The following is a 27,151-nucleotide window of genomic DNA, read 5'->3' on the forward strand; positions in this document are numbered from 1 at the left end:
ATTACCATTACTTTGACAAAGAAAGTAGAATTGATCAATTAGTGTAATTTATGTTAGTGCCAACATTTAAATTGTACTTTATTTACAAAGCACATCTCCACTCAGTGTGCTCCTTTGTCATGAATTCAGATGTCATGTCATACATGTTTAAAGTGAAGATTTTAAATTGTATTCAAACTAATTATGGTGCGGTTTCCTCCCACATTCCAAAAACATGCTAGGATAATTGTCCATAGGTATGAATGTGAGTGTGAATGGACCTTTGTCAAAAAAATGTTTTAAGGCTTCACTACACATCTTAAACTAAAGCTCTGCCAACTACCTGCCAGTCAGCTATGTTTACGTCGTTCTTCAGTGACTATGCTAATCTAGCTCGGTGTTGTTGACATGTGAGTGCGATGCTAGCACATTAGCACGACGCATTTGTGTCCTCCTGTCCCATTCCTTCATGTTACTACGTTGTACAGTAAACCTCGGATATATCGGACATATCGGAAATTCGCTCACAACGGACAGATAAAAAAGAACCAATTTTTCTGTAATGCATTTCCAATAAAAATTCATTGCATATATCGGATTTTTTTATAACGGATTTCGCCTATTTCGGACAAAATCTCCAGTCCCGTTCCAATGCATTTCCATGAAATTTCCCTGGCATATATCGCATGGCCGCATCGTGGCGCTCCGATTCGCCGAATCGTGACAGGCCGCTATACGACGTCATTTGCAGCGTTTGCAGCGTTGCCTGCGCGTCCAGGTACATTGGAAACATAGTCAAGGAAGTGCCTTTTTATAACGGATAAAATCCCATTTACGCATATACCGGATATAAATCCCATATATGCGTAAAACGGACATTTTCCGGTATACGCATATAACGGATTTCGCTTATATCGGACAAAACCAGTGGGAACAATTGAATCCGATATATCCGAGGTTTACTGTATGTGATTATGTGGCGCAAGTTACTGACACATAATGGCATGTTCTCCGGCAACTACAAAAAAAAAAAAAAAAAAAGCACTTTGAAATGACTGTATCTAGGCGACTGCAGGATGTCTGACATTTATTTAAAATCGCTGGGCGCTGATTAGAGCCTTACAGGGCACCAAATGGGGACTGGAATGCCTCCTGCCAGGCCAACTGTCTGGGGCGCTGATTTCACCGTGCTGCCGCGAGAATAAAAAGGGACGCCTGTTAACGTTAGGAACTAATAAAAAAAAAAAAAAACAACGATAAACTTGAAATTAACAGAGGGAAATCAGTTAATTAAGTTGTCTGTTCTGTCACGACACTAATAAGGCAGAAAATGGAATTAGTGTGAAATGATATTGAGTGCTAAGCAGGCAACGCAGCAAGACACTGACACTGAAAACCACACACCCCCCCCACACCCCCGCCCCGGCCTACACGAGACATACTAACATCCTCTTTTGAGTACTTCTCACAGGATGAACATCATTTAGCTTTTATGATGTCTGATGCTGCCGTCTAATGTCTTTCCTTTCCATAAATCATACGGAGCATGTCAATATTTTACACTCAGACGCATTTTTTATGCCAGGGGTGTCCAAATTTTTTCCACCAAGGGCCACATAGTGTATGTGTATACTTTGTCAAGCAACACGTGTAGATATGATACACACTTGTATGATACACACCTTCCTATTTTGTATTTCGCTGTAATTGCACTGTGGGAAGTCTGTCCATTGTATTCTGCATCCCGATTGGCTGCAGACCATTGTCAATCAATCTTCTTCATGCCGCCCGGCCGCATGTCCTGTGTCATTTGGTAGCAGGCTTGCTAGCATGCAAAATGTAAAAGGCTTTCTGTGTGGGTTATTGTGTGTCGCTGCTCTATAGGAGTCCGCAACAAAAAATTAGCATAATAAGTCCCCTTGAGATAATACATTTTCTTCTTGTAATACTACAACAATACAGTATATTTCAAGAGATTAAGAAAATTAATAGATTAATAATATTCCAATTTAATATCTTATAGATTAATCTATTATGGCTTTACTGGCAGAATATTTTTACTTCATTCCCATAATGTTATAACCTTCTTCCAAACCGATTTTCTAAAAATGACAGCTTTATTTTGTTTAGTTTTTCGTAGTATTACGACCCTTTTTATTTCCATTCCATGCTATTAAAATATATAATATATTTACTCATAATACTATTTATTACTCATTTACAAAAGCACCATCATGTAGTCCGTTAGACACAAGATACATTTTGTTCTGATGTGAATCCACTGTGAATTTAACAAATTATCTAAAAAATAAAATAATTTATTCAGTGAAATGTATTGTATGATGTGAATTGCACGTTTTTTTTAATTTCTGCTTTTCTTTCTCTTTCCAACTATTTCAGTATTCTTCTTTTAAATGATCTTCTCATAAGATTTTGTTCATATAATATTTTGCCTTTATTTCCGTAATATTTTAACTAATTTTCCAAAAATGACAACTTTTTTTTGTCATAATATTACGACTCCTTTTTAAATGTAACATTTCAATCTTAATCGACTAAAATGATGTTATTTTTCATCATGTTACGTTATTATCATCAAATTAAGATTACAGCTTTTTTTCTCTTAATATTTAGATTTTATTCTTGAAAAATGATTTCATTTTGTCGTTTTCTTTTCTTTTTCTGGATAAATTACACTACACTCTGGACAACCGTGTCTTATGCACTCACTGGATTAAATGAAAAACTAAACGTATGTGGAATAGTCCTGAAACAAAGGAAGAGGTCGGCGACACCAAGGCTTACTAGCTTACTACGCCAGCGCTAAAGCTGCTCATGTGGAAGCCCCATGTGCCGCGAGGTCGGGCTCGGGACGTTGCATCATTCCTTGTGTGATGTCACGCTGGGTGACGCAGGGCTCCTCGTCAGGGCCGGATTAGGCCCGATGTCTCGGATGAAGCAGGGCTTCTTGTCTGGAGGGGAAGCTACGACTAAACCGTTGCGTACTTTCCCAGCAATAATCATCGCATTTATTGCATATCACGCACACACACACGCGCTGGACAGGTTGTTTCAGGTGCAATTATTATTAATAATCCACACCCTGGTATGGCAGCATGTGACCCGACATAGCTTCATATCTGAGGGAGCGGCAACGTGTTGTCACATTAGCCTGCCAAATAATGATAATAAGAATTTTAAAAAGTCCCACGGCAACCGGAGAGGTGAGGCTGTCACAAGGCTGGCAAGGTAAGCAACCAGAGGGTTGAGGTCGGAGGAGGGTCAGAAGTCGGCACGGAGGATCGCTAATGAGCTTTTTTACTAGGCGGCCATTAATCTGACCTTCATGTGTGACGAGGAAGCTCGTTTTTCATCGTCTCTAGCGAGCATGAACGTAAGACCACATACGGCAGCTAAGGAAAAGAAGGAACAAACCAACATCACAAGCAACATACACTACACTACAAACATGACATCATTTCGTCAACAATGAAATCAACGACTTGATGCAGCTGGAGGTCACCAACAATAAACAACTATACATGGTGCCAAATTCAACAACACAGAGATTACATTTATTAAAATTAATGATAAAATTTCATTAATCAACTATCCAATTCAGGGCTCTACATTAAAAACAAGTAGTATGGCATGCCAAAGTACACTTGCCCCACGGGAATATCACTGATTGGATTTACTTTACCCGAATTTTGTTTTAACTTGCCCCGGGTCATCGGTACATCGTTATTGTCGAGCCCTGAAATGATAACGTAAACAAGCCGAGTTGATGTCTGTGTGACGTGCCGGATATATAAGATCAGGGGTGCTCATTAAGTCGATGGTGAGCTACCGGTCGATCGCGGAGGTGGTACTGGTCGATCGCTGGTCGATCGCGGCGTGACATTAAAAAAATATCATCCCAGCATCAATGCCGTCACTTGATTGACATACAGGACAACCAGTCAGATGACAACTGAATTTTGACCCTTTAGGTCACCGCTCATGCGTAAACAACGATGCAAAGTGCTAAGCTAGTCGGCGAATTGCGAGATTTTAAAGCCCTCGCTAAAGTTTATGGTCACTAAAATGAGTGAAGGAGCTGGACCAAGTAAAAAGTCAAAAACTGGACCAAGTAAAAAGGCAAAAAACATATGACTTCCATACGGATATGGAATATTATACGGATATTATGATACGGATATTATCCATGACTGATAAACATTTGGAAGTGTGCTTGAGGCTGGCTATCAGCAGCTACTGTCCGGACTATGCATCCCTGGCTGGTTCAATTCAGTGCAAGTCATCAAAGTAAACTCAGGTAATTACAAAAAATGTTAATAGTTAATTATGTGTGTTTTGCAATATTGGCTCATTTGGTTATGTAAGGTACATCAACATACATTGTACGTACAAATAATCCTCAATACATTTGAAAATAAATAGATGTTTTGCATTTTTGTAGTGGGTAGATCATTTTGACTCGCTCATTTTAAAAGTAGCTCGCATGCTGAAAAAGTGTGAGCACCCCTGTATAAGATGAATGAAACGCTGTCATCATAAGGAGTGGAAGTATTGACTCGGCGGACTGCTCAAGTCGTGGCACAAAATCATTCTAAACACTGAACAATCCCCTCCCGATAATCAATAAATCAATTAATCAATTAATCAATTAATCGCACGATGAATAAAAACAAAGGATAATTTTGCCGGCTTCAATATATTGACATGTGCGTGCATGTTTGTTTTCCTCCACTTTGCCTCCCAACCAAGCTGGATGACAAGAGTACTCTGTGCATCATGTTGGTTCTATAGAGGGGAGAGGCGGGGCATGTGCTCTCGATAGCCGTGTGTGTCGTGTGCTACACCTCTTGATGCTCAAGTAAGATCACGCGCAACAACAGTTTGAATATTATACATATTCATTCAATTGAGTGTTATAAAAAAAAAAAACATTTAGAACAGGGGTCTCAAACATGCGGGCCGTGGGCCAAATGTGGCCCGCAGGACACTAGTTTGAGGCCCCCGCCTTGATATGAAAGTTTAATGTTTAAGTTTGATATGGATGCTGTATGGTATCATGTACCCAGAAAAAATGATTACGTTTGATTCATGTTCATGTTAAAGGTTAAATAACTGTTAATAGTTATCCTCCCTATCCGTGTGGAAGTGGTAAGTTTTTGGCTATTTAAGTTGAAAGGAAATAACTTGAAGGCTACCGTTTAGGTCGCTAGCTCTCTAGTTTGCGAGTTAGCATGTGTCTCGAGACCCTGCAGTTGCGCAATATGTTGTAAATAAAAAGAGTATAAATGTGACTATAGTCGTGTTTTGTCATGTCTACAGGGCTCTAATAATGCTTTGTTCATTTTAATATGAAAAAAATCATTTGTCTACCCACCAACTATATGTGCTTTCTTAACTTTTTATTATTATTATTATTATATTTATTTATTACTGATTGATTGATTTTCTTTATTCTTGATTTTTTATTTATTTTTCATCTTATTTTGTGCAGAAAAATAAAAATTAAGATATTTGAGAACAGTGGAATGTTTTATCAGAGCTTTTCTTGTAGAAAATTGGAACCAAAGCATTGAAAAAGTTTGTATATTTTTCTGTTTTTAATAATTTTTTTTTTTTTTTTGGAAAACCTGAAAACCCAGCCTTGCCCAGACCCTAGCTCCAGTGGCCCCCAAGTAAATTGAGTTTGAGACCCCTGATTTAGAAGCTGCTTTGTGTGAACACCTGACACACACATACACACACACACACACACACACATACAGCCTGTCCCACTAACCTGAGCGAGTGGAAGATAGCTGCTTACTTATTAATCTGACCGTGTTTGAGAGCTCTCTCGTGGGAATGCCGTCAAAAGTGACACTGGATTCCTCGCCCACACACACACACACACACACACACACACACACTTAAATGAGCAGCTGTTTGAAAGGAGTGTCCAGCCAGAGAGTCAAATTTAAAATTTCATAGCCTGGGCTTTGCTGAAGCAGCCGGCTTCCCCTGTGAAATACACCCACCCACCCCCCCCCCCCCCCCCCCCCCACACACACACATAATCCTTGTTTCAGATGTTATGATGTGAAAGCTAGTTATTATGGTAAAGGACACAAAGTCATTTGCCTGACTAAAACATGCTTGGAGAAGCAAAAGCATCCATGACTGCCGTCAACGTACTTGTATTGCTTGGTGCGGCCTTGTGCTTAAAAGTACGTTTCCTATCTAGTCATGTGATCTGTTCCACGACCAGGTTCTGGACGGATGGACAAAGTACAACAGGAACGTCGCTGGGTGGACAGCAGCCTTTAGCTTTCCCACGGGAGTCGCGTTGACGTGCATGTGTGTGCTAGCCGACCGCTCGATACTTTACTGAACGTTTATGGAACGTGTGTACCTCATGAAGTACTGATGAAACTGTCTGTGTATTTTAAGTATGGACACTAACCCCATACAAATCCCAATAAAAGTCAAATATCTGCCCGCAAAGTGACACAAAACAAGCGCTCCTATCATGTACATTTTGAAAAGCGCTATACAAATAAAATGTATTATTATTATTATTATTATTATTATTATGTTTGACTAGCATTTCAGCAGTAGGTCCTCAAAAACAGCGTTTGAGTGCTGCAGTCATATCGCAGATCTTTGACTCGCTTTTTTGCTGTCATTATGATGATCTTTTTTTTTTTTCATATCAATCCTTAAAAACAGCAGAGCGCTCCTGTCACATGGAAGATCTTTGACTCTCGCAGTGGATCCTTAAAAACAGCAAAGTGTTATATAGGAGATCTTTGGCTACCATTTTTGCAGTAAATCCTTAAAAACAACAAAGTGTTATATCGTAGAAGATCTTTGACTACCATTTTTGCAGTAGATCCTTAAAAACAACAAAGTGTTATATCGTAGAAGATCTTTGACTACCATTTTTGCAGTAGATCCTTAAAAACAACAAAGTGTTATATCGTAGAAGATCTTTGACTACCATTTTTGCAGTAGATCCTTAAAAACAACAAAGTGTTATATCGTAGATCTTTGACTACCATTTTTGCAGTAAATCCTTAAAAACAACAAAGTGTTATATCGTAGAAGATCTTTGGCTACCATTTTTGCAGTAGATCCTTAAAAACAACAAAGTGTTATATCGTAGAAGATCTTTGACTACCATTTTTGCAGTAGATCCTTAAAAACAACAAAGTGTTATATCGTAGAAGATCTTTGACTACCATTTTTGCAGTAAATCCTTAAAAACAACAAAGTGTTATATCGTAGAAGATCTTTGACTACCATTTTGCAGTAAATCCTTAAAAACAACAAAGTGTTATATCGTAGAAGATCTTTGGCAACCATTTTTGCAGTAAATCCTTAAAAACAACAAAGTGTTATATCGTAGAAGATCTTTGACTACCATTTTTGCAGTAGATCCTTAAAAACAACAAAGTGTTATATCGTAGAAGATCTTTGGCTACCATTTTTGCAGTAGATCCTTAAAAACAAAGTGTTATATCGTAGAAGATCTTTGACTACCATTTTGCAGTAAATCCTTAAAAACAACAAAGTGTTATATCGTAGAAGATCTTTGACTACCATTTTTGCAGTAGATCCTTAAAAACAACAAAGTGTTATATCATAGAAGATCTTTGACTACCATTTTTGCAGCAGATCCTTAAAAACAACAAAGTGTTATATCGTAGAAGATCTTTGGCTACCATTTTTGCAGTAGATCCTTAAAAACAACAAAGTGTTATATCGTAGAAGATCTTTGACTACCATTTTTGCAGTAGATCCTTAAAAACAACAAAGTGTTATATCGTAGAAGATCTTTGACTACCATTTTTGCAGTAGATCCTTAAAAACAACAAAGTGTTATATCGTAGAAGATCTTTGGCTACCATTTTTGCAGTAGATCCTTAAAAACAACAAAGTGTTACATCGTAGAAGATCTTTGACTACCATTTTTGCAGTAGATCCTTAAAAACAACAAAGTGTTATATCGTAGATCTTTGACTACCATTTTTGCAGTAAATCCTTAAAAACAACAAAGTGTTATATCGTAGAAGATCTTTGACTACCATTTTTGCAGCAGATCCTTAAAAACACCAAAGTGTTATATCGTAGAAGATCTTTGATTACCATTTTTGCAGTAAATCCTTAAAAACACCAAAGTGTTATATCGTAGAAGATCTTTGACTACCATTTTTGCAGTAGATCCTTAAAAACAACAAAGTGTTATATCGTAGATCTTTGACTACCATTTTTGCAGTAAATCCTTAAAAACAACAAAGTGTTATATCGTAGAAGATCTTTGGCTACCATTTTTGCAGTAGATCCTTAAAAACAACTAAGTGTTATATCGTAGAAGATCTTTGACTACCATTTTTGCAGTAGATCCTTAAAAACAACAAAGTGTTATATCGTAGATCTTTGACTACCATTTTTGCAGTAGATCCTTAAAAACAACAAAGTGTTATATCGTAGAAGATCTTTGACTACCATTTTTGCAGTAGATCCTTAAAAACAACAAAGTGTTATATCGTAGATCTTTGACTACCATTTTTGCAGTAAATCCTTAAAAACAACAAAGTGTTATATCGTAGAAGATCTTTGGCTACCATTTTTGCAGTAGATCCTTAAAAACAACAAAGTGTTATATCGTAGAAGATCTTTGACTACCATTTTGCAGTAAATCCTTAAAAACAACAAAGTGTTATATCGTAGAAGATCTTTGACTACCATTTTTGCAGTAAATCCTTAAAAACAACAAAGTGTTATATCGTAGATCTTTGACTACATTTTTGCAGTAGATCCTTAAAAACAACAAAGTGTTATATCGTAGATCTTTGACTACCATTTTTGCAGTAGATCCTTAAAAACAACAAAGTGTTACATCGTAGAAGATCTTTGTTGTTTTTAAGGATCTTCTACGATATAACACTTTGACTACCATTTTTGCAGTAGATCCTTAAAAACAACAAAGTGTTACATCGTAGAAGATCTTTGTTGTTTTTAAGGATCTACTGCAAAAATGGTAGTCAAAGATCTACGATATAACACTTTGTTGTTTTTAAGGATCTACTGCAAAAATGGTAGTCAAAGATCTACGATATAACACTTTGTTGTTTTTAAGGATCTACTGCAAAAATGGTAGTCAAAGTGTTATATCGTAGAAGATCTTTGACTACCATTTTTGCAGTAGATCCTTAAAAACAACAAAGTGTTCCTGTCATATGGAGAAGAATACAGACAAGAAGCTGCATTGTTATTGTTAATTAAGACTATTTTATTGTCTTTACCATTTACTATTATGACAGCTCGACTTCTTTTTACACTACAGCATTTGTTGAGGCGGTGCAGCACGGGTTCTACCTTCCATTGCCCCGACAGTGAAATCGACGTCTCTTGTCCTTGTCACAAGTGAACACGCGAGCTGGCTAAAAGATGACATCATTCCTCACATGTACTAAATTGTTTTCACAGCAACGCTATGCCGAGCATCCGCACGCTGACTCGCCGTGCTGGTATGCCGAGCAAACACACGGTACACGCCGCCGCCGCCGCCTCCTCACCAAGAACGCCACGGGAGTGCCCGAGCACACCGATGACCGAGTAATATTCAGTAATACACAGGACCTGCTCGAGAATACACAGTCCCTACTGTGTCCCTAATACACAGTGGTGTGTTTAAGGACCGTCGAACAAAGTGGGACGAGTCGCCGCTCGCAACACAAACAACATATACATACAAAAACTATGGTATTTGTAACTGTATATTACTTTTTAAATCAAATAATGGCCCATATTTCCACAATGTAGTATATGTAGTATATGTATTTACATAAAATGTGATAATGTAAAGAACCAAGGAACCAGTACCAGGGACCGGGGAACCCCTCATGTACCCCTACTAACCCCTACTCAGTAATATACAGGACGAACTGAGTAATACATACAGAAATTACTGAGTAATGTAAGTTACTTACTCAGTAATACACAGTCGCTACTGAGGAATATACAGGATGTACTGATTAATACAGAGTACGTACTGAGTAATCTACAGTACCTACTCAGTACATCACAATACATACTGCAGAATATACAGAATGTACTGAGTAATATACAGTACATACTGTGTAATATATGTAGGAAGTACTGAGTAATATACAGTACACACTGAGTGATGTACTGTACCTACTCAGTAATACACAGTAGCTACTGAGGAATATGCAAGACATACTGAGTAATATACAGCACCTATGAGTAATATATGTAGGAAGTACTGAGTAATATACAGGACAAACTGAGTAATACATACAGAAATTACTGAGTAATGTAAGTTACTTACTCAGTAATACACAGTCGCTACTCAAGAATATACAGGATGTATGGGTAATACAGAGTACTTACCGAGTAATGTACAGTACCTACTCAGTAGTTCACAATACATACTGCGGAATATACAGAATGTACTGTGTAATATACAGTACATACTGTGTAATATATGTAGGACGTGCTGAGTAATGTACAGTACATGCTGTGTAATATATGTAGGAAGTACTGAGTAATATACAGAACGTACTGAGTGATGTACTGTACCTATAATATACAAGACATACTGAGTAATATACAGCACCTATGAGTAATATATGTAGGAAGTACTGAGTAATATACAGGACAAACTGAGTAATACATACAGAAATTACTGAGTAATGTAAGTTACTTACTCAGTAATACACAGTCGCTACTGAGGAATATACATAATGTACCGAGTAATATACAGTACATACTGTGTAATATTTGTAGGAAGTACTGAGTAATATACAGGACGAACTGAGTAATATATACAGAAATTACTGAGTAATGTAAGTTACTTACTCAGTAATACACAGTCGCTACTGAGGAGTACTGAGTAATATACAGAACTTACTGAGTGATGTAGTGTACCTACTCAGTAATACACAGTAGCTACTGAGGAATATGCAAGACATACTGAGTAATATACAGCACCTATGAGTAATATATGTAGGAAGTACTGAGTAATATACAGGACAAACTGAGTAATACATACAGAAATTACTGAGTAATGTAAGTTACTTACTCAGTAATACACAGTCGCTACTCAAGACTATACAGGATGTATGGGTAATACAGAGTACTTACCGAGTAATGTACAGTACCTACTCAGTAGTTCACAATACATACTGCGGAATATACAGAATGTACTGTGTAATATACAGTACATACTGTGTAATATATGTAGGACGTGCTGAGTAATGTACAGTACATGCTGTGTAATATATGTAGGAAGTACTGAGTAATATACAGAACTTACTGAGTGATGTACTGTACCTATAATATACAAGACATACTGAGTAATATACAGCACCTATGAGTAATATATGTAGGAAGTACTGAGAAATATACAGGACCAACTGAGTAATACATACCGAAATTACTGAGTAATGTAAGTTACTTACTCAGTAATACACAGTCGCTACTGAGGAATATACATAATGTACCGAGTAATATACAGTACATAATGTGTAATATTTGTAGGAAGTACTGAGTAATATACAGGACCAACTGAGTAATATATACAGAAATGACTGAGTAATGCACGTTACTTACTCAGTAATACACAGTCTCTACTGAGGAGTACTGAGTAATATACAGAACTTACTGAGTGATGTACTGTACCTACTCAGTAATACACAGTAGCTACTGAGGAATATGCAAGACATACTGAGTAACATACAACACCTATGAGTAGGAAATACTGAGTAATATACAAAACTTACTGAGTGATGTAGTGTACCTACTCAGTAATACACAGTAGCTACTGAGGGATATGCAAGACATACTGAGTAATATACAAAACTTACTGAGTGATGTAGTGTACCTACTCAGTAATACACAGTAGCTACTGAGGGATATGCAAGACATACTGAGTAATATACAGCACCTATGAGTTATATATGTAGGAAGTACTGAGTAATATACAGGACGTACTGAGCAATGTATGGTAGCTCCTGAGTAATGTACAGTAATGAATGAATAATAAACAGTACCTCTGAATAATGTAGAGTACCTACTAAATAATATTATTATAATTAATTAATAATTATAGCGACTGAGTAATGTACACGACTTGCTGAGTAATACAGAGGAAGTAGTTTTTTCAACACACAGTCCATGTAGCCGTGTGTACACACAACACGGAATGTGGGCTAATACTTTGCGGATAATTGGGTTGTCTATTCGTAGTTCTTCATATGCTTGCTATTGTTATTATACTCCTAGTGGGTACAGATCGGTGTACTATGGCAGCGTTTTGGAAGGGGGCTCGCTACCTCTGCTTAGCGGCGCGACGTGCTGTGTCATTACACCGTAAATATAGTTCTTCGTGTTAGCTGCTACAATAACAATGTCGCTGTAGCTTGGTTAATATGGAACATTGATGCCTTTTTGGATGGTTTTTTTTAGGGCTTTATAGTCAAAACAGGTGTGTCACGGTGCATTGTTTGCTCCGCTATGCTAGTTGTGTGGGTCATGTTTCACATAAGGGTTGGGGATGATGGGAAAAATCTAAACAAAAGCAGTTTTCCTTTTGAACCAGCAGAGCACTCACGGCGAAGATCTTTCACCAAAAACATGCTAGGTTAATTAGCCACTCCAAATTGTCCATAGGTATGAATGTGAGTGTGAATGGTTGTTTGTCTATATGTGCCCTGGGATTGGCCGGCCACCAGTCCAGGGTGTCTTTAAATCTGTTTTTAATGTCGAACTTTTTATATCTGACTGCTGTGCCCCGCCCCGCTTTTACTCATGTTTTAACTATGTATTAACCAATGAATGTTGTATTTTAATGTAACTTTTACTCTGTTTACTTGCTTTTATTCAACTCCATTCTTCTGTAAAGTCTTTGAGTATTTTGAAAAGCGCTATACAAATAAAATGTATTATTATTATTATTATTAAAATGTGCCATATTTCCACTTTTATTCATGTTTTAACTGTGTATTAACCAATGAATGTTGTATTTTAATGTAACTTTTACTCAGTTTACTTGCTTTTATTCAACTCCATTCTTCTGTAAAGTGTCTGAGTATTTTGAAAAGCGCTATACAAATAAAATGTATTATTATTATTATTATTAAAATGTGCCATATTTCCACTTTTATTCATGTTTTAACTGTGTATTAACGAATGAATGTTGTATTTTAATGTAACTTTTACTCAGTTTACTTGCTTTTATTCAACTCCATTCTTCTGTAACGTGTCTGAGTATTTTGAAAAGCGCTATACAAATAAAATGTATTATTATTATTATTATTAAAATGTGCCATAGTTCCGCTTTTATTCATGTTTTAACTGTGTATTAAAGAATGAATGTTGTATTTTAATGTAACTTTTACTCTGTTTACTTGCTTTTATTCAACTCCATTCTTCTGTAAAGTGTCTTTGAGTATTTTGAAAAGGGCTATACAAATAAAATGTATTATTATTATTATTATTAAAATGTGCCATATTTTCGCTTTTATTCATGTTTTAACTGTGTATTAACCAATGAATGTTGTATTTTAATGTAACTTTTACTCTGTTTACTTGCTTTTATTCAACTCCATTTTTCTGTAAAGTCTTTGAGTATTTTGAAAAGAGCTATACAAATAAAATGTATTATTATATTATTAAAATGTGCCATATTTTCGCTTTTATTCATGTTTTAACTGTGTATTAACCAATGAATGTTGTATTTTAATGTAACTTTTACTCTGTTTACTTGCTTTTATTCAACTCCATTCTTCTGTAAAGTCTTTGAGTATTTTGAAAAGAGCTATACAAATAAAATGTATTATTATTATTATTATTAAAATGTGCCATATTTCCACTTTTATTCATGTTTTAACTGTGTATTAACCAATGAATGTTGTATTTTAATGTAACTTTTACTCTGTTTACTTGCTTTTATTCAACTCCATTCTTCTGTAAAGTGTCTTTGAGTATTTTGAAAAGCGCTATACAAATAAAATGTATTATTATTATTATTAAAATGTGCCATATTTCCACTTTTATTCATGTTTTAAATGTGTATTAACGAATGAATGTTGTATTTTAATGTAACTTTTACTCTGTTTACTTGCTTTTATTCAACTCCATTCTTCTGTAAAGTGTCTTTGAGTATTTTGAAAAGCGCTATACAAATAAAATGTATTATTATTATTATTAAAATGTGCCATATTTCCGCTTTTATTCATGTTTTAACTGTGTATTAACCAATGAATGTTGTATTTTAACGTAACTTTTACTCTGTTTACTTGCTTTTATTCAACTCCATTCTTCTGTAAAGTGTCTTTGAGTATTTTGAAAAGGGCTATACAAATAAAATGTATTATTATTATTATTAAAATGTGCCATATTTTCGTTTTAAATGTGTATTAACGAATGAATGTTGTATTTTAATGTAACTTTTACTCTGTTTACTTGCTTTTATTCAACTCCATTCTTCTGGAATGTGTCTTTGAGTATTTTGAAAAGCGCTATAAAATAAAATGTATTATTATTATTATTAAAATGTGCCATAGTTCCGCTTTTATTCATGTTTTAACTGTGTATTAATGAATGAATGTTGTATTTTAATGTAACTTTTACTCTGTTTACTTGCTTTTATTCAACTCCATTCTTCTGTAAAGTGTCTTTGAGTATTTTGAAAAGCGCTATACAAATAAAATGTATTATTATTATTATTAAAATGTGCCATATTTCCGCTTTTATTCATGTTTTAACTGTGTATTAACCAATGAATGTTGTATTTTAACGTAACTTTTACTCTGTTTACTTGCTTTTATTCAACTCCATTCTTCTGTAAAGTGTCTTTGAGTATTTTGAAAAGGGCTATACAAATAAAATGTATTATTATTATTATTAAAATGTGCCATATTTTCGCTTTTATTCATGTTTTAACTGTGTATTAACCAATGAATGTTGTATTTTAATGTAACTTTTACTCTGTTTACTTGCTTTTATTCAACTCCATTCTTCTGTAAAGTGTCTTTGAGTATTTTGAAAAGCGCTATACAAATAAAATGTATTATTATTATTATTATTAAAATGTGCCATATTTTCGCTTTTATTCATGTTTTAAATGTGTATTAACGAATGAATGTTGTATTTTAATGTAACTTTTACTCTGTTTACTTGCTTTTATTCAACTCCATTCTTCTGTAAAGTGTCTTTGAGTATTTTGAAAAGCGCTATAAAATAAAATGTATTATTATTATTATTAAAATGTGCCATATTTCCGCTTTTATTCATGTTTTAACTGTGTATTAACCAATGAATGTTGTATTTTAATGTAACTTTTACTCTGTTTACTTGCTTTTATTCAACTCCATTCTTCTGTAAAGTGTCTGAGTATTTTGAAAAGCGCTATACAAATAAAATTTATTATTATTATTATTATTATAAAACTGTAGTGTTATATAAAAGATCTGAAGGAAAAGTGATATGCGGTGCATTCTTAGAAACCGCACAGCAGGGGATCTTTGACTTCATTAGCAGTCGGTCCTTAAAAACAGCAGAGTGCTCCTGTCATATTGAGGATCTTTGACTTGTGTTAACATAGTGCTTTTTTTCCATCTTCATTTCTGACTTTCTTTATTAGCAAGGACCATAAATTGATGAAGTAGAGCAGGGGTCTCAAACACGCGGCCCGCGGGCCAAATGTGGCCCGCAGGACACTAGTTTGAGGCCCCCACCTTGATATGAAAGTTTAATGTTAAAGTTTGATATGGATGCTGTATGGTATCATGTACGCAGAAAAAATGATTACGTTTGATTCATGTTCATGTTAAAGGTTAAATAACTGTTAATAGTTATCCTCCCTATCCGTGTGGAAGTGGTAAGTTTTTGGCTATTTAAGTTGAAAGGAAATAACTTGAAGGCTACCGTTTAGGTGGCTAGCTCTCTAGTTTGCGAGTTAGCATGTGTCTCAAGACCCTGCAGTTGCGCAATATGTTGTAAATAAAAAGAGTATAAATGTGACTATAGTCGTGTTTTGTCATGTCTACAGGGCTCTAATAATGCTTTGTTCATTTTAATATGAAAAAAATCATTTGTCTACCCACCAACTATATGTGCTTTCTTAACTTTTTATTATTTGCCCTTTTATTATTATTATTATATTTATTTATTTATTACTGATTGATTGATTTTCTTTATTCTTGATTTGTTTATTTATTTTTCATCTTATTTTGTGTAGAAAAATAAAAATTCAGATATTTGAGAACAGTGGAATGTTTTATCAGAGCTTTTATTGTAGAAAATCGGAACCAAAGCATTGAAAAAGTTTGTATATTTTTCTGTTTTTAATAAATGTTTTTTTTTTTTTGGAAAACCTGATGCGGCCCAGCCTTGCCCAGACCCTAGCTCCAGTGGCCCCCAGGTAAATTGAGTTTGAGACCCTGAAGTAGAGGAATTCGGATATGACCAATCAATGACATTATATACAAAGTAATAATAATAGCAAAGGAAAGCGTCCTTGTGAGTATTGTACGATGATGTCAATGTTGACTTTCTCGGCTAGAGTACTGTAAGAGGCTACTTTAAGGCTAATCTGATCCTATCTGATCTTATCCTATTTGGTCTTCTCCTAGCTTCGGTGTAGAATTCTGCAGACATGTCTATGTGGGCCCTGTCTGTACGTCCGCCTGTCCTACTTCTGCTGCTTGTGACACTTTGTCCTGCCTGGTGTGTCCTGGCAAACAAAAGGGTGCATCAATGCAAGTTGTAAATAATTCAAAGTGTAACACGGCCCCCCAACGCTACGGTTGGTTGGGACGTGCCTGCTTTTCACAAGTCATCCACAACCCACAGAAGTCAAGTGTGTGGGTATGGTCCCAATTTGACACTTTATTGCTTCTTCATCTGACAGCAGCTCCGTCCAAACAAACAGTGTGACAGGCCAAGCAAGTCTATGGATGATTTTAAGTCCGTTACGTCATGCACACAAGCGTGGTCACACCTGCTGCACCGTGACAACTGATAAACACTTTTCACTTCTTCACATGTGACAATAAAGTGACGTTTAATGCGTGAATGCGCAGCTAAAGGGGACGTTGCGTGGAAGCTAACTTGGCGATACTGCTATCTGTCCGAGAGACAACCAATTTGCTTTGTCAAATTTTGTAGTCTGAAAGTGTGTTTTAAATGTTTGATATTTATATTGTGGATGTTGTAAAAAAAAAAAAAAAAAAAAAAAGATTAAAGACAAATGCTTACATAAACACATGGGGGGGTTGGAGGGGGTTTACATGTGTCCGTTGCTACGAGTCCAGCAACTTTACGAACATGCAATAAGACGCAAGTCCATCTAAAAAGACACACGTAATCGGTCATTTTGTTCAAATTGATTATCCACGTTCGGTGAGCAAGTGGCTACTTCCAGCTAATCAGTGGCTAGTGTTAGCCGTTAGCTAAACGTTGGAGAATGCCCCAAACTGTATTCTTACCTTCGGCGACGTTTTCATCCTCCCCCGATGTAGTTCCACTACACAAGTTGACACTCGTAGGTGACACGCGTGCTTACAAAAATTGACAATGATCAACTTTGGGGCATCTTCTTGGGTGGAAGTGTGCGTACAATCCCAAGCCGGACCACCAGCGACAAAGTAATTTCCACTCCACTTACAACAACAACGTCAACCCAGTCCTCTGCGCCCGCCCACCCAATGAGTCAGCCAATGAGAAGAGGGATCTTTTTCCGGTGACACCAATATGGACCAGTAGGAAATGGCTGTACATTTGATTGATGGCACACTCTGCTAACGAGAAGGCCAAAGTGTAAAACAGCTGACTGCTGATTGGCTACCAGCAAAAAGGGGCCAAGAGGGTGTGTTTTTTTTGCCTTTAGCCTATGACCGCATTAGTGCTCCAGAGTGACAGGTGCTGCACTTGACAAAAGCGCTTCACTGCCAGAGTGAGGTCAACCAGGATGATGCAAAACATGCATCATCATTGCACACGAACCAGCACACCTTGTCCATTTAAAAGGTTTAATGTTGCCCAAGTCATACAAAACAAAAACAATAAAACGCACACGCATGAGAGGGATTAACAGGGAATGAAAAGTCACAACATGTATGACCAATGTTTAACCGACATGGTTATATGCAGATCCTTCTGGTGCTTACTACAGTTAGCAAAATACAAAAAATTGCTGATGCTGAATTTTTAAGCCAACTTATACTTTCAAGTTGTCCTCTCATCTCATCAATTGAGATCAAGAGACACGTAAAAAAAGGGGAAAATACCAAACAATATTCTTTGAGAAGATGGCATAGTGTCCCGTCAAGGACACCTTTAACGCCGTCGCCTGTCGGGGCTTCTGCTGCGTCGGCGTCCACCGGTCCTACAAAAAAAAAAAAAATGCAATCAGCTATATTAAGCATCCATTCAGTTTTTGTACCGCTTGTCCTCATTGGGGTCATGCGTGAGCTGGAGCCCACCCCCGGCTGAGAGGCAGGGGTTCACCTGCAACTGGTCACCAGCCAATCACAGGACCCAACCCGAAAGAAAGGCAGAAGCTGTGCGTTAGTAAAGCATCACTAACGCAGCGTCCTCACCTCCTCTTGTTCTTCGGGGGCCCTCTGACAAAGCCCCAATCCACGCTGATAGGCTGGCCCATCATGTCCTGGCCGTTGAGGCCTTCCATGGCGGCCTGGGCCTCTTTGTACGTCTCAAACTCGACGAGAGCGTAGCCCTGGGGGGCAGTAAACACTGGTAAATGGGAGCATTGGCAGCTTGAAACAATAGAAAACAGGTAATCAATATAGTCAATGGTTAGTCGCGCAGTGTTGAAAGTGGTGCAGTTGCAATAAGAGCCATCACACGCTTACAATTTAACATTACTATATTTTAAAAACACTGAATGATGCAAAAGTTCAGGTGCTCCCTGGAATACTTTTGATTGTATTTATAATGAAGGCCTATTTTGTGTATTGCCTTCTTTCGGTGTAATGCTGCCACCTTGTGGCCAGAATGGAACAGGACATGCCTTTGTGAAAGGAAAAGAAAGGAAATGCACTGAAGGAGGGGGGGGGCAATCTTATAGTTTCAATGAAAAAAAAACTTTTACATAAGTTCACAATAGCGCATGTTATATTTCCTTCAAACAGTGACAAGGTTTTAAATACACTAAAACCTTGTTTTGTTTATATCGCATATAAACTAATGTGTTTGCTGTACCTATACTGTATCACATACAACGTACCCGGTCATTAGCATAACGCAAATGTGCAATTTTCCATCACTGTCTCTGTTACTACCTCAATCATATTTATTTATTTAACAAGCCAATACAATACACTCATATGTGACTTTACTCATCTGTATACACCAGTCATTATTTGCACTATGACCCATTTATCATTGCACTAAAATTAATATATCTGCAATATGTCTGCTCCTGCGCAATACTATGTGTATATTTTGGATATCTTGTATATATCTTGTTAAATTGTCTTTTTTACTCTACTTTTATATATATTTTTTTAAACTTGACTACTGCACTGAAAGGAGAAGCTCTCCAATCTCGTTAATGACAATAAAGGCCATTCCATTCCATGTAATAAAGTAGTGACTCACTGTCCGAGAGCACCCCCCTCCCCAAATGCAAAGTAGTCTCACCTTGAGGTAGCCTGTTCTGCGATCCAGGTTAAGGTGCAGGTTCTTGATCTCTCCAAACTCTGAGAACTTATCGTTAACATCTTCTTCCGTGGCCTCCTCATGCACGCCCGTCACAAACAGGATCCAGCCCTCCACAGCTTGAAGAAAATCGACGATAAAGTCAAGCTTCCTTTTAACATATTGCAACAATACCAGCCAGACTGGTGACTAGTCTTCATGTCCACAGCAGCACCTACATCTCTGAGGGCCTGGCTCATCGCCATCTTGCTCCACGGTGTCATAGTCCTCTTTCATTCGGGATCTGGCGCCTTCATCTACAAAAATATGAACAAGTCAAATATAAGTAAAAGTTTTGTGGTGACAATATGAGGTCCGGTCGCTGGGGCAGCCGTCTAAGCAGGGAAGCCCAGACTGAGAGACATAATCTCTCCAACCTGTCTTGGCTCTTCCCTGGGGCATCCTACTGGTCAGAGGTGCCCTAAACACCTCCACATGAAGGTGTCTGGGAGGCTTCCTGACCACCTCATCTGGCTCCTCAATGCAGAGGAGCAACGGTTCTACTCTGGATGTTTTTATCACAGTTTCATTAAATTCTTGTAGTAAATATTTTTATATTAATGTCAGGAGTTCAGTTGTGGCTTCGGTGTTAGCATGAGAGCAGACTTAGAAAAATGGATTTACGGTGATAAATGGAGTACCTTCTACTTACCAGAACCAAAGCCTCGTCCTTTCCTCTTTTTGGCTTTCTCCTTCAACTTGTGGATGCTTTCTGTTGGCAAAAAGAAGTTATATTGTTCATATGCAGTGTAGTTTGGGACGAGTTTCATTTAGCAGCATAGTAGCACAAACAGCGGGAAATATTTAAATGTATTGAGTTATATTCTATGTTATATATAAAACTAAAGCAGTTCAAGATGAAACGTGAAATGAAGTCATTTAAGTTTAAGAGCACCACTTTTGAATTACGGGCGCGTTGTTAGCCTATTAGCTTAGCATCGCGAGGGCCTGCTAGCACGCACGGGCCGGCGATTGTTTGTTTGGTGACAATTAGCTTCGAAACACTTCGATATTCCCTCACGGTTTAGTAACCACACTGAACTACCACCTAGCCGCAGTGAGCATACGTATAAAGGTTACCATCACCATCCTCATCCATAGGAAAGTCCTCGCCTCCCGCTTCGTGAAGCTCCAGTACGTCCGCCATGTTCTCGGTATGTGCGCGACAGTGAGAGCTAGCAATGTATCGGTCGCGAACAAATCGGCTCTAACAGATGGCTCTTTCAAATGAACGACTCTCGTCTCTAGGGGCAATTGGGGGAGCCGACTCGTTTTTTGCCAATTTTTCTGTTATATGCGAATGTAATTCCTCTTAGAGTCGATTAGATCGTGAGAAATTTTCACCAAGACATTTGACCTATTTTTATTTAATTTGTCTATTGAAATGGGTCTTTATTTTTTGTATTTTATTGATAACAGAATATATTTTTGTAGCTGCTAATTGAGATTCATAGGAATCAATATAAGCAATAAACATTGTATTTGTATTTTTTTCATTGGTAATTCGTTTTACACAATTCGTTTTAGGAGCCACGTGGGAGCCAAAAGAATCGGCTCAGTGAGCCGAGTCAAAACAACTGACTCAACAGCCGAAATTTCCATCAGTGCGACGCCAGCAACGCCGTGACGTAGGCAAATAGCGTGTGTTGCCAGGTAAGTCACGTAAAAGCACGTCGTGGCACAACCTGCATGTGTAACACAAGTCATATATGTTGAGAACAAGACTGAACACAAACTGCCAAATAGGGACTCATACGAACAAGGAGTACAGAATTCTAAAAATAATACATGTAATACATAATATCTCCAGCAGAGAGCACTCAAACATCATTGAAAGTTTTCTCGGCCGCCCCCTGTATCATATGATCATATATGTTGGCAGGATGAAAGAAAAGTTTTAATCCTTTTTTTCCTTATTTGCCAATGTTAGGACATATCTTCTGGATTGTTTATGTGATTTTTTTGTAATTGGAAATTTGACTTCCAAATTTATCTCTGCCAGGGGTGTCAAACTCATATTACCTCAGGGGCTGCATGGAGAAACATCTACTTCCAAGTGAGCCGGATCGGTAAAATCATGGTACATGTTATATACCATGATTTTAATAAAACAAATAATAAATTTAATAAATAATTAATAATTCATTAATAAAAAATAATAAATTTGGGCATTATTAGTATTATTATTTTTATTATTTTTATTATTAATTTTTTTATTATTTTTATTATTTTTATTATTATTTTTATTATTATTTTTTATTATTTTTATTATTATTTTTATTATTATTTTTATTATTATTATTGATCTAAATGCCCTTACATGCTAAACAGATTTTCTCTGCCAGAGAAAAGTGTGAGCTACACCTTCCCTGTTCTATTGAATTTTATTTAGCTTTATTTGATGTTTTTGTTATGCGAATTTGGAGTGGCCAGACAGGAGCAAGAGGGGACAGAAAAGAAGAAGAAGAACAACAGGGGGGGGGGGATTTGAGGAGACAGGAGGGGGACAATAGACAGAGGGACAAAAACAAAACTGTTCCACATTTTCAACATTTATGGATAATGGCTCTCACTGTGGTTTGCTGGAGCCCCAACGCTTTAGAAATGGCTTTCTAACCTTTGCCAAACTGATAGATCTCAATTAAGTAAGAATTCATTCATTCATTTTCTACCGCCGTGCCGCCTTACGTAAGAACAAAACCCATTAAAAGGCACGCAGTAGTAGATAAAAGAGTTGACGGGCTTGCCACCTGTGCTGTGAACCTCGGGCCCGGTGTGCCAATGGCTACCATGCTAGCACCTAGCAAGACAAGTCCCAAAAGTGATACGGCAGTCCCATAGTATCCCCATATCATGCCATGTGTCTGTTTGCCTTTAGACATTAGTAAATTAGCTTAAATGCTAACATGCTAATGGCTACCATGCTAGCACCTAGCAAGACAGCCTCAAGTCCCAAACGTGATACGGCAGTCCCATAGTGTCCCCATATCATGCCATGTGTCTGTTTGCCTTTAGACATTAGTAAATTAGCTTAAATGCTACCATGCTAATGGCTACCATGCTAGCACCTAGCAAATCAGCTTCAGGTCCCAAACGTCTTAAGGCAGTCAGTCCCACAGTGTCCCCATCATGCCATAATAGGGTAAGGGTTAGAGGGTTAGCGTCAGAGGACTAAGATTAGGGGTTAGGGTTATAGGGTTAGAAGAGAGGGTTGGATGGTTAGGACTAGAGGTTAGGGTTAGAGGGTTCGGGCTTGGGTCAGGTTTAGAGGTTAGGGCCCAAGGGTTAGACGGTTAGGGCTATAGATTTAGAGGGTTAGGGGCTAGGGGTTAGAGACTTAGGGTTAGAGTTTAGGTCCAGAGGGTTAGGGGCTAGGTTAGAGGGTTAGAGGGTTCGGGGTAGGGTCAGGTTTAGAGGTTAGGGCCTAAGGGTTAGAGGGTTAGGGTCAGAGGGTTAGGGTTCGAGGTTAGGGTAAGGGTTAGAGGGTTAGGGTCAGAGGATTAAGATTAGGGGTTAGGGTTAGAGGGTTTGGGCTAGGGTCAGGGTTAGAGATTAGATTTAGAGGGTTAGGGTTAGATGGTTAGGACTAGAGGTTAGGATTAGAGGGTTCGGGCTTGGGTCAGGTTTAGAGGTTAGGGCCTAAGGGTTACATGGTTAGGGCTATAGATTTAGAGGGTTAGGGGCTAGGGCAGGGGTCGGCAACCTTTACTATGAAAAGAGCCATTTCACCCACTTGCCCACTAAAGAAAAATAGCCTGGAGCCGCAAAACGTTGTATGTTTAAAACAACATTGGAGGGGAAAAAAAAGACGAGTTGGAGTACTCTTGCTAGTACTGGAGATAAACTTTTGTTTTTAAATGAGCTCTAATTTATTTTTTAGAATCGTCAAATAACTCATTAATAATAATTAATAACTCAAATAACTCAAAGTATTACTCATTTCCCTTCATGTTAACCTGTCAGAGAGAACTGGATAGCATCCTGTCTGCTCATTCAGTCACCAGTCAGAACTCAGTCAGGATGCATTCATGGTCTCACACAAAGTTGGATTTTTGTAAACTCATAACAAAGACGTGCATTTTCACCACACGGGTGCTAAAAAATATTCAAGCATTGCAAAGGGAGCCGCAACAAAGAGGCTGGAGAGCCACATGCGGCTCTGGAGCCGCGGGTTGCTGACCCCTGGGCTAGGGGTTAGAGACTTAGGGTTAGAGTTTAGGTCCAGAGGGTTAGGGGCTAGGTTAGAGGGTTAGGGTTAGAGGGTTCGGGGTAGGGTCAGGTTTAGAGGTTAGGGCCTAAGGGTTAGAGGGTTAGGGTCAGAGGGTTAGGATTAGGGGTTAGGGTTCGAGGTTAGGGTAAGGGTTAGAGGGTTAGGGTCAGAGGATTAAGATTAGGGGTTACGGTTAGAGGGTTAGAAGAGAGGGTTAGGGTTACAAAGTTTGGGCTAGGTCAGGGTTAGAGTTTAGATTTAGAGGGTTAGGGGCTAGGTTAGAGGGTTCGGGGTAGGGTCAGGTTTAGAGGTTAGGGCCTAAGGGTTAGAGGGTTAGGGTTAGATGGTTAGGACTAAAGGTTAGGGTTAGAGGGTTCGGGCTTGGGTCAGGTTTAGAGGGTAGGGCCCAAGGGTTAGACGGTTAGGGCTATAGATTTAGAGGGTTAGGGGCTAGGGGTTAGAAACTTAGGGTTAGAGTTTAGGTCCAGAGGGTTAGGGGCTAGGTTAGAGGGTTAGGGTTAGAGGGTTCGGGGTAGGGTCGGGTTTAAAGGTTAGGGCCTAAGGGTTAGAGGGTTAGGGTCAGAGGGTTAGGATTAGGGGTTAGGGTTCGAGGTTAGGGTAAGGGTTAGAGGGTTAGCGTCGGAGGATTAAGATTAGGGCTTACGGTTAGAGGGTTAGAAGAGAGGGTTAGGGTTACAAAGTTTGGGCTAGGTCAGGGTTAGAGTTTAGATTTAGAGGGTTAGGGTTAGATGGTTAGGACTAGAGGTTAGGGTTAGAGGGTTCGGGCTTGGGTCAGGTTTAGAGGTTAGGGCCCAAGGGTTAGACGGTTAGGGCTATAGATTTAGAGGGTTAGGGGCTAGGGGTTAGAGACTTAGGGTTAGAGTTTAGGTCCAGAGGGTTAGGGGCTAGGTTAGAGGGTTAGTGTTAGAGGGTTCGGGCTTGGGTCAGGTTTAGAGGTTAGGGCCCAAGGGTTAGACGGTTAGGGCTAGGGGTTAGATACTTAGGGTTAGAGTTTAGAGTTTAGGTCCAGAGGGTTAGGGGCTAGGTTAGAGGGTTAGGGTTCGGGGTAGGGTCAGGTTTAGAGGTTAGGGCCTAAGGGTTAGAGGGTTAGGGTTAGACGGTTAGGGCTATAGGTTAAATGAGTTGATTATCTCAATTGAATCAAATAAGGATTATTTTTAGCTTCTGATGGTTTGGACCACGCACACCTGTTGACCTCCATGCAGAGCTTACGTGGAGGACAGCCGTGCCAAGATCCTGCCTGTGGTCCAGACGGTCCAGACGGTCCAGACTGAGGCGTTCAAGCTGCAGGACCAGGCCAAGCCCATCATCGTCAACATGGAGGAGCAGATCAAGCCCGTCGCCGACCTGATGGAGACCTTCTTCAAGCAGGTGATGGACCAGACCAAGGCCCTTTAAGTCATTAAATAGGTTTGATCCTGCATGTTTTATTTGCATCCTGAGGCAGCGGAATTTCACAGAAGCAAAAAGCCGATCTTTGCTTACGAAGCTGCGAACGAAATGTGCAAAGTAAAAAGTGCATAATATAAAGTTTTAATTTTTTTTTAAAAAACCCAACAAATTATTAAAATTACATACTAAACAAGAATAATAACTTCAAGTTCAATAGAAAAAAATATTGTTTTATTTTAAAAGCTTTTTAATGATGTACACAATAAAAAGTTAGGAAAAAGTACAAATAAAAAATAATAGAAAAGAATTACAAAAAATTAGGGATGTCCGATATTGTTTTTTTTTTTTCTCTCTCCAGAAAATCGATATGCGATATTGTCCATCTCTCAATTTCCGATACCAATATCAGCCGATACTGATATCGGAATGTGTAACATAACATACACATATGTGTTGTATACAGAATTTTTGAAATTTTGTTTTTCCGATATCGGTACCGATAATTTATCGGATATCCCTAAGAAATATGGATGGGTAATAAAAAAAAAGAAAAAAAATATATGCAATAAATAGTCCTACAAGAGACTCACTGCAAGTTATCACAAACGCTTGATTGCAGTTGTTGCTACTAAGGGTGGCCCAACCAGATTTTTCTCCATTAATAATACAAACTTTCATTGAAAAAGTGCATTTTGTGTTCAGTTGTGTTGTCATTGACTAATATTTACGTTTGATCATCTGAAAAAGTGTGAAAAAAAATGCAAAAAAAAGCAAAATGATGATTTCCAAGGCAATTGTAAATTCCATATGCTGTTAAAAAAAATACATATGCAAAGTGGCATAACCCTGCAAAACAACAATACGCGTGGCTTTTCTGCATGTGTCGTACAAAAAAATTCTGCGTAAATCACAAAATAATTGTTCGACATCAAACCACGAATGATGCAGATTTTAACGTAAACATAAATTTTGACTTAAATTATGATGATTTTATGGAACTGTATCACCTTAGCTAGAGACGTATCTGTCTAAAATACGAGCATTTCATTGAAGCAGATGTTTATCGTAATCTCAGCCATTTTTTCCTTCATTTCATGTGATCGGATATCCCTACAAAATATGGATGGGTAATAAAAAAAGAAAAAAAAATATGCAATAAATAGTCCTACAAGAGACTCATTGCAAGTTATCACAAACGCTTGATTGCAGTTGTTGCTACTAAGGGTGGCCCAACCAGATTTTTCTCCATTAATAATACAAACTTTCATTGAAAAAGTGCATTTTGTGTTCAGTTGTGTTGCCATTGACTAATATTTACGTTTGATCATCTGAAAAAGTGTGAAAAAAAATGCAAAAAAAAGCAAAATGATGATTTCCAAGGCAATTGTAAATTCCATATGCTGTTAAAAAAAATACATATGCAAAGTGGCATAACCCTGCAAAACAACAATACGCGTGGCTTTTCTGCATGTGTCGTACAAAAAAATTCTGCGTAAATCACAAAAAAATTGTTCGACATCAAACCACGAATGATGCAGATTTTAACGTGAACATAAATTTTGACTTAAATTATGATTATTTTATGGAACTGTATCACCTTAGCTCGAGACGTATCTGTCTAAAATACGAGCATTTCATTGAAGCAGATGTTTATCGTAATCTTAGCCATTTTTTCCTTCATTTCATGTGATTGATGCAAGTAGCGTTGGGTCAATTCCACATCAAACTATGAATTACGCCGATATTAACGTAAGTCGTTCAGTCATTCAGTGCAGTACAAAAGAGTACAGCATTTTTGAA

At 37.7% G+C, this 27,151-nt stretch overlaps 2 protein-coding genes across 4 annotated transcripts in view; both read right to left on the minus strand.

The window, feature by feature from the left end:
* Positions 1–17,684, minus strand: part of otud7b (OTU deubiquitinase 7B) — a 50,223-nt gene extending 32,539 nt beyond the window's left edge. For both annotated transcript variants that reach the window (XM_058054064.1, XM_058054063.1), the window contains exon 1: positions 17,496–17,684. The gene's annotated coding sequence lies outside the window, so the exon portion shown is untranslated. The remainder of the gene's footprint in view (positions 1–17,495) is intronic.
* A 337-nt stretch (positions 17,685–18,021) lies between these two features.
* Positions 18,022–20,923, minus strand: rbm8a (RNA binding motif protein 8A). Of its 2 annotated transcripts, none has more exons than XM_058054080.1 (6): positions 20,815–20,923; positions 20,381–20,440; positions 19,908–19,985; positions 19,672–19,808; positions 18,609–18,745; positions 18,022–18,394 (listed from the first exon to the last, which is right to left on the minus strand). In XM_058054080.1, exons 1-6 carry the CDS (start codon positions 20,873–20,875, stop codon positions 18,346–18,348), a joined length of 522 nt encoding a protein of 173 aa, XP_057910063.1. In that variant the 5' UTR covers positions 20,876–20,923; the 3' UTR covers positions 18,022–18,345. The 2 variants fall into 2 exon arrangements, with proteins under 2 accessions (XP_057910063.1, XP_057910062.1); XM_058054079.1 differs by having other exon boundaries at positions 20,809–20,911.
* Between the last annotated feature and the right edge of the window lie 6,228 nt (positions 20,924–27,151).

The sequence above is a fragment of the Doryrhamphus excisus genome, chromosome 17 (genome assembly GCF_030265055.1).
Source record: "Doryrhamphus excisus isolate RoL2022-K1 chromosome 17, RoL_Dexc_1.0, whole genome shotgun sequence".
Lineage (NCBI taxonomy): Eukaryota > Metazoa > Chordata > Actinopteri > Syngnathiformes > Syngnathidae > Doryrhamphus > Doryrhamphus excisus.

Bases quoted from the DNA above. Each gene is read 5' to 3' on its own strand.
- rbm8a (XM_058054079.1), bottom strand. From the start codon at position 20,875: ATGGCGGACGTACTGGAGCTTCACGAAGCGGGAGGCGAGGACTTTCCT. The intron at 19,809-19,907 runs GTAGGTGCTGCT...ATTTTCTTCAAG, and splicing joins TGAGCCAGGCCCTCAGAGAT to CTGTGGAGGGCTGGATCCTG. The intron at 18,746-19,671 runs GTGAGACTACTT...ACTGCCCCCCAG, and splicing joins GCAGAACAGGCTACCTCAAG to GGCTACGCTCTCGTCGAGTT.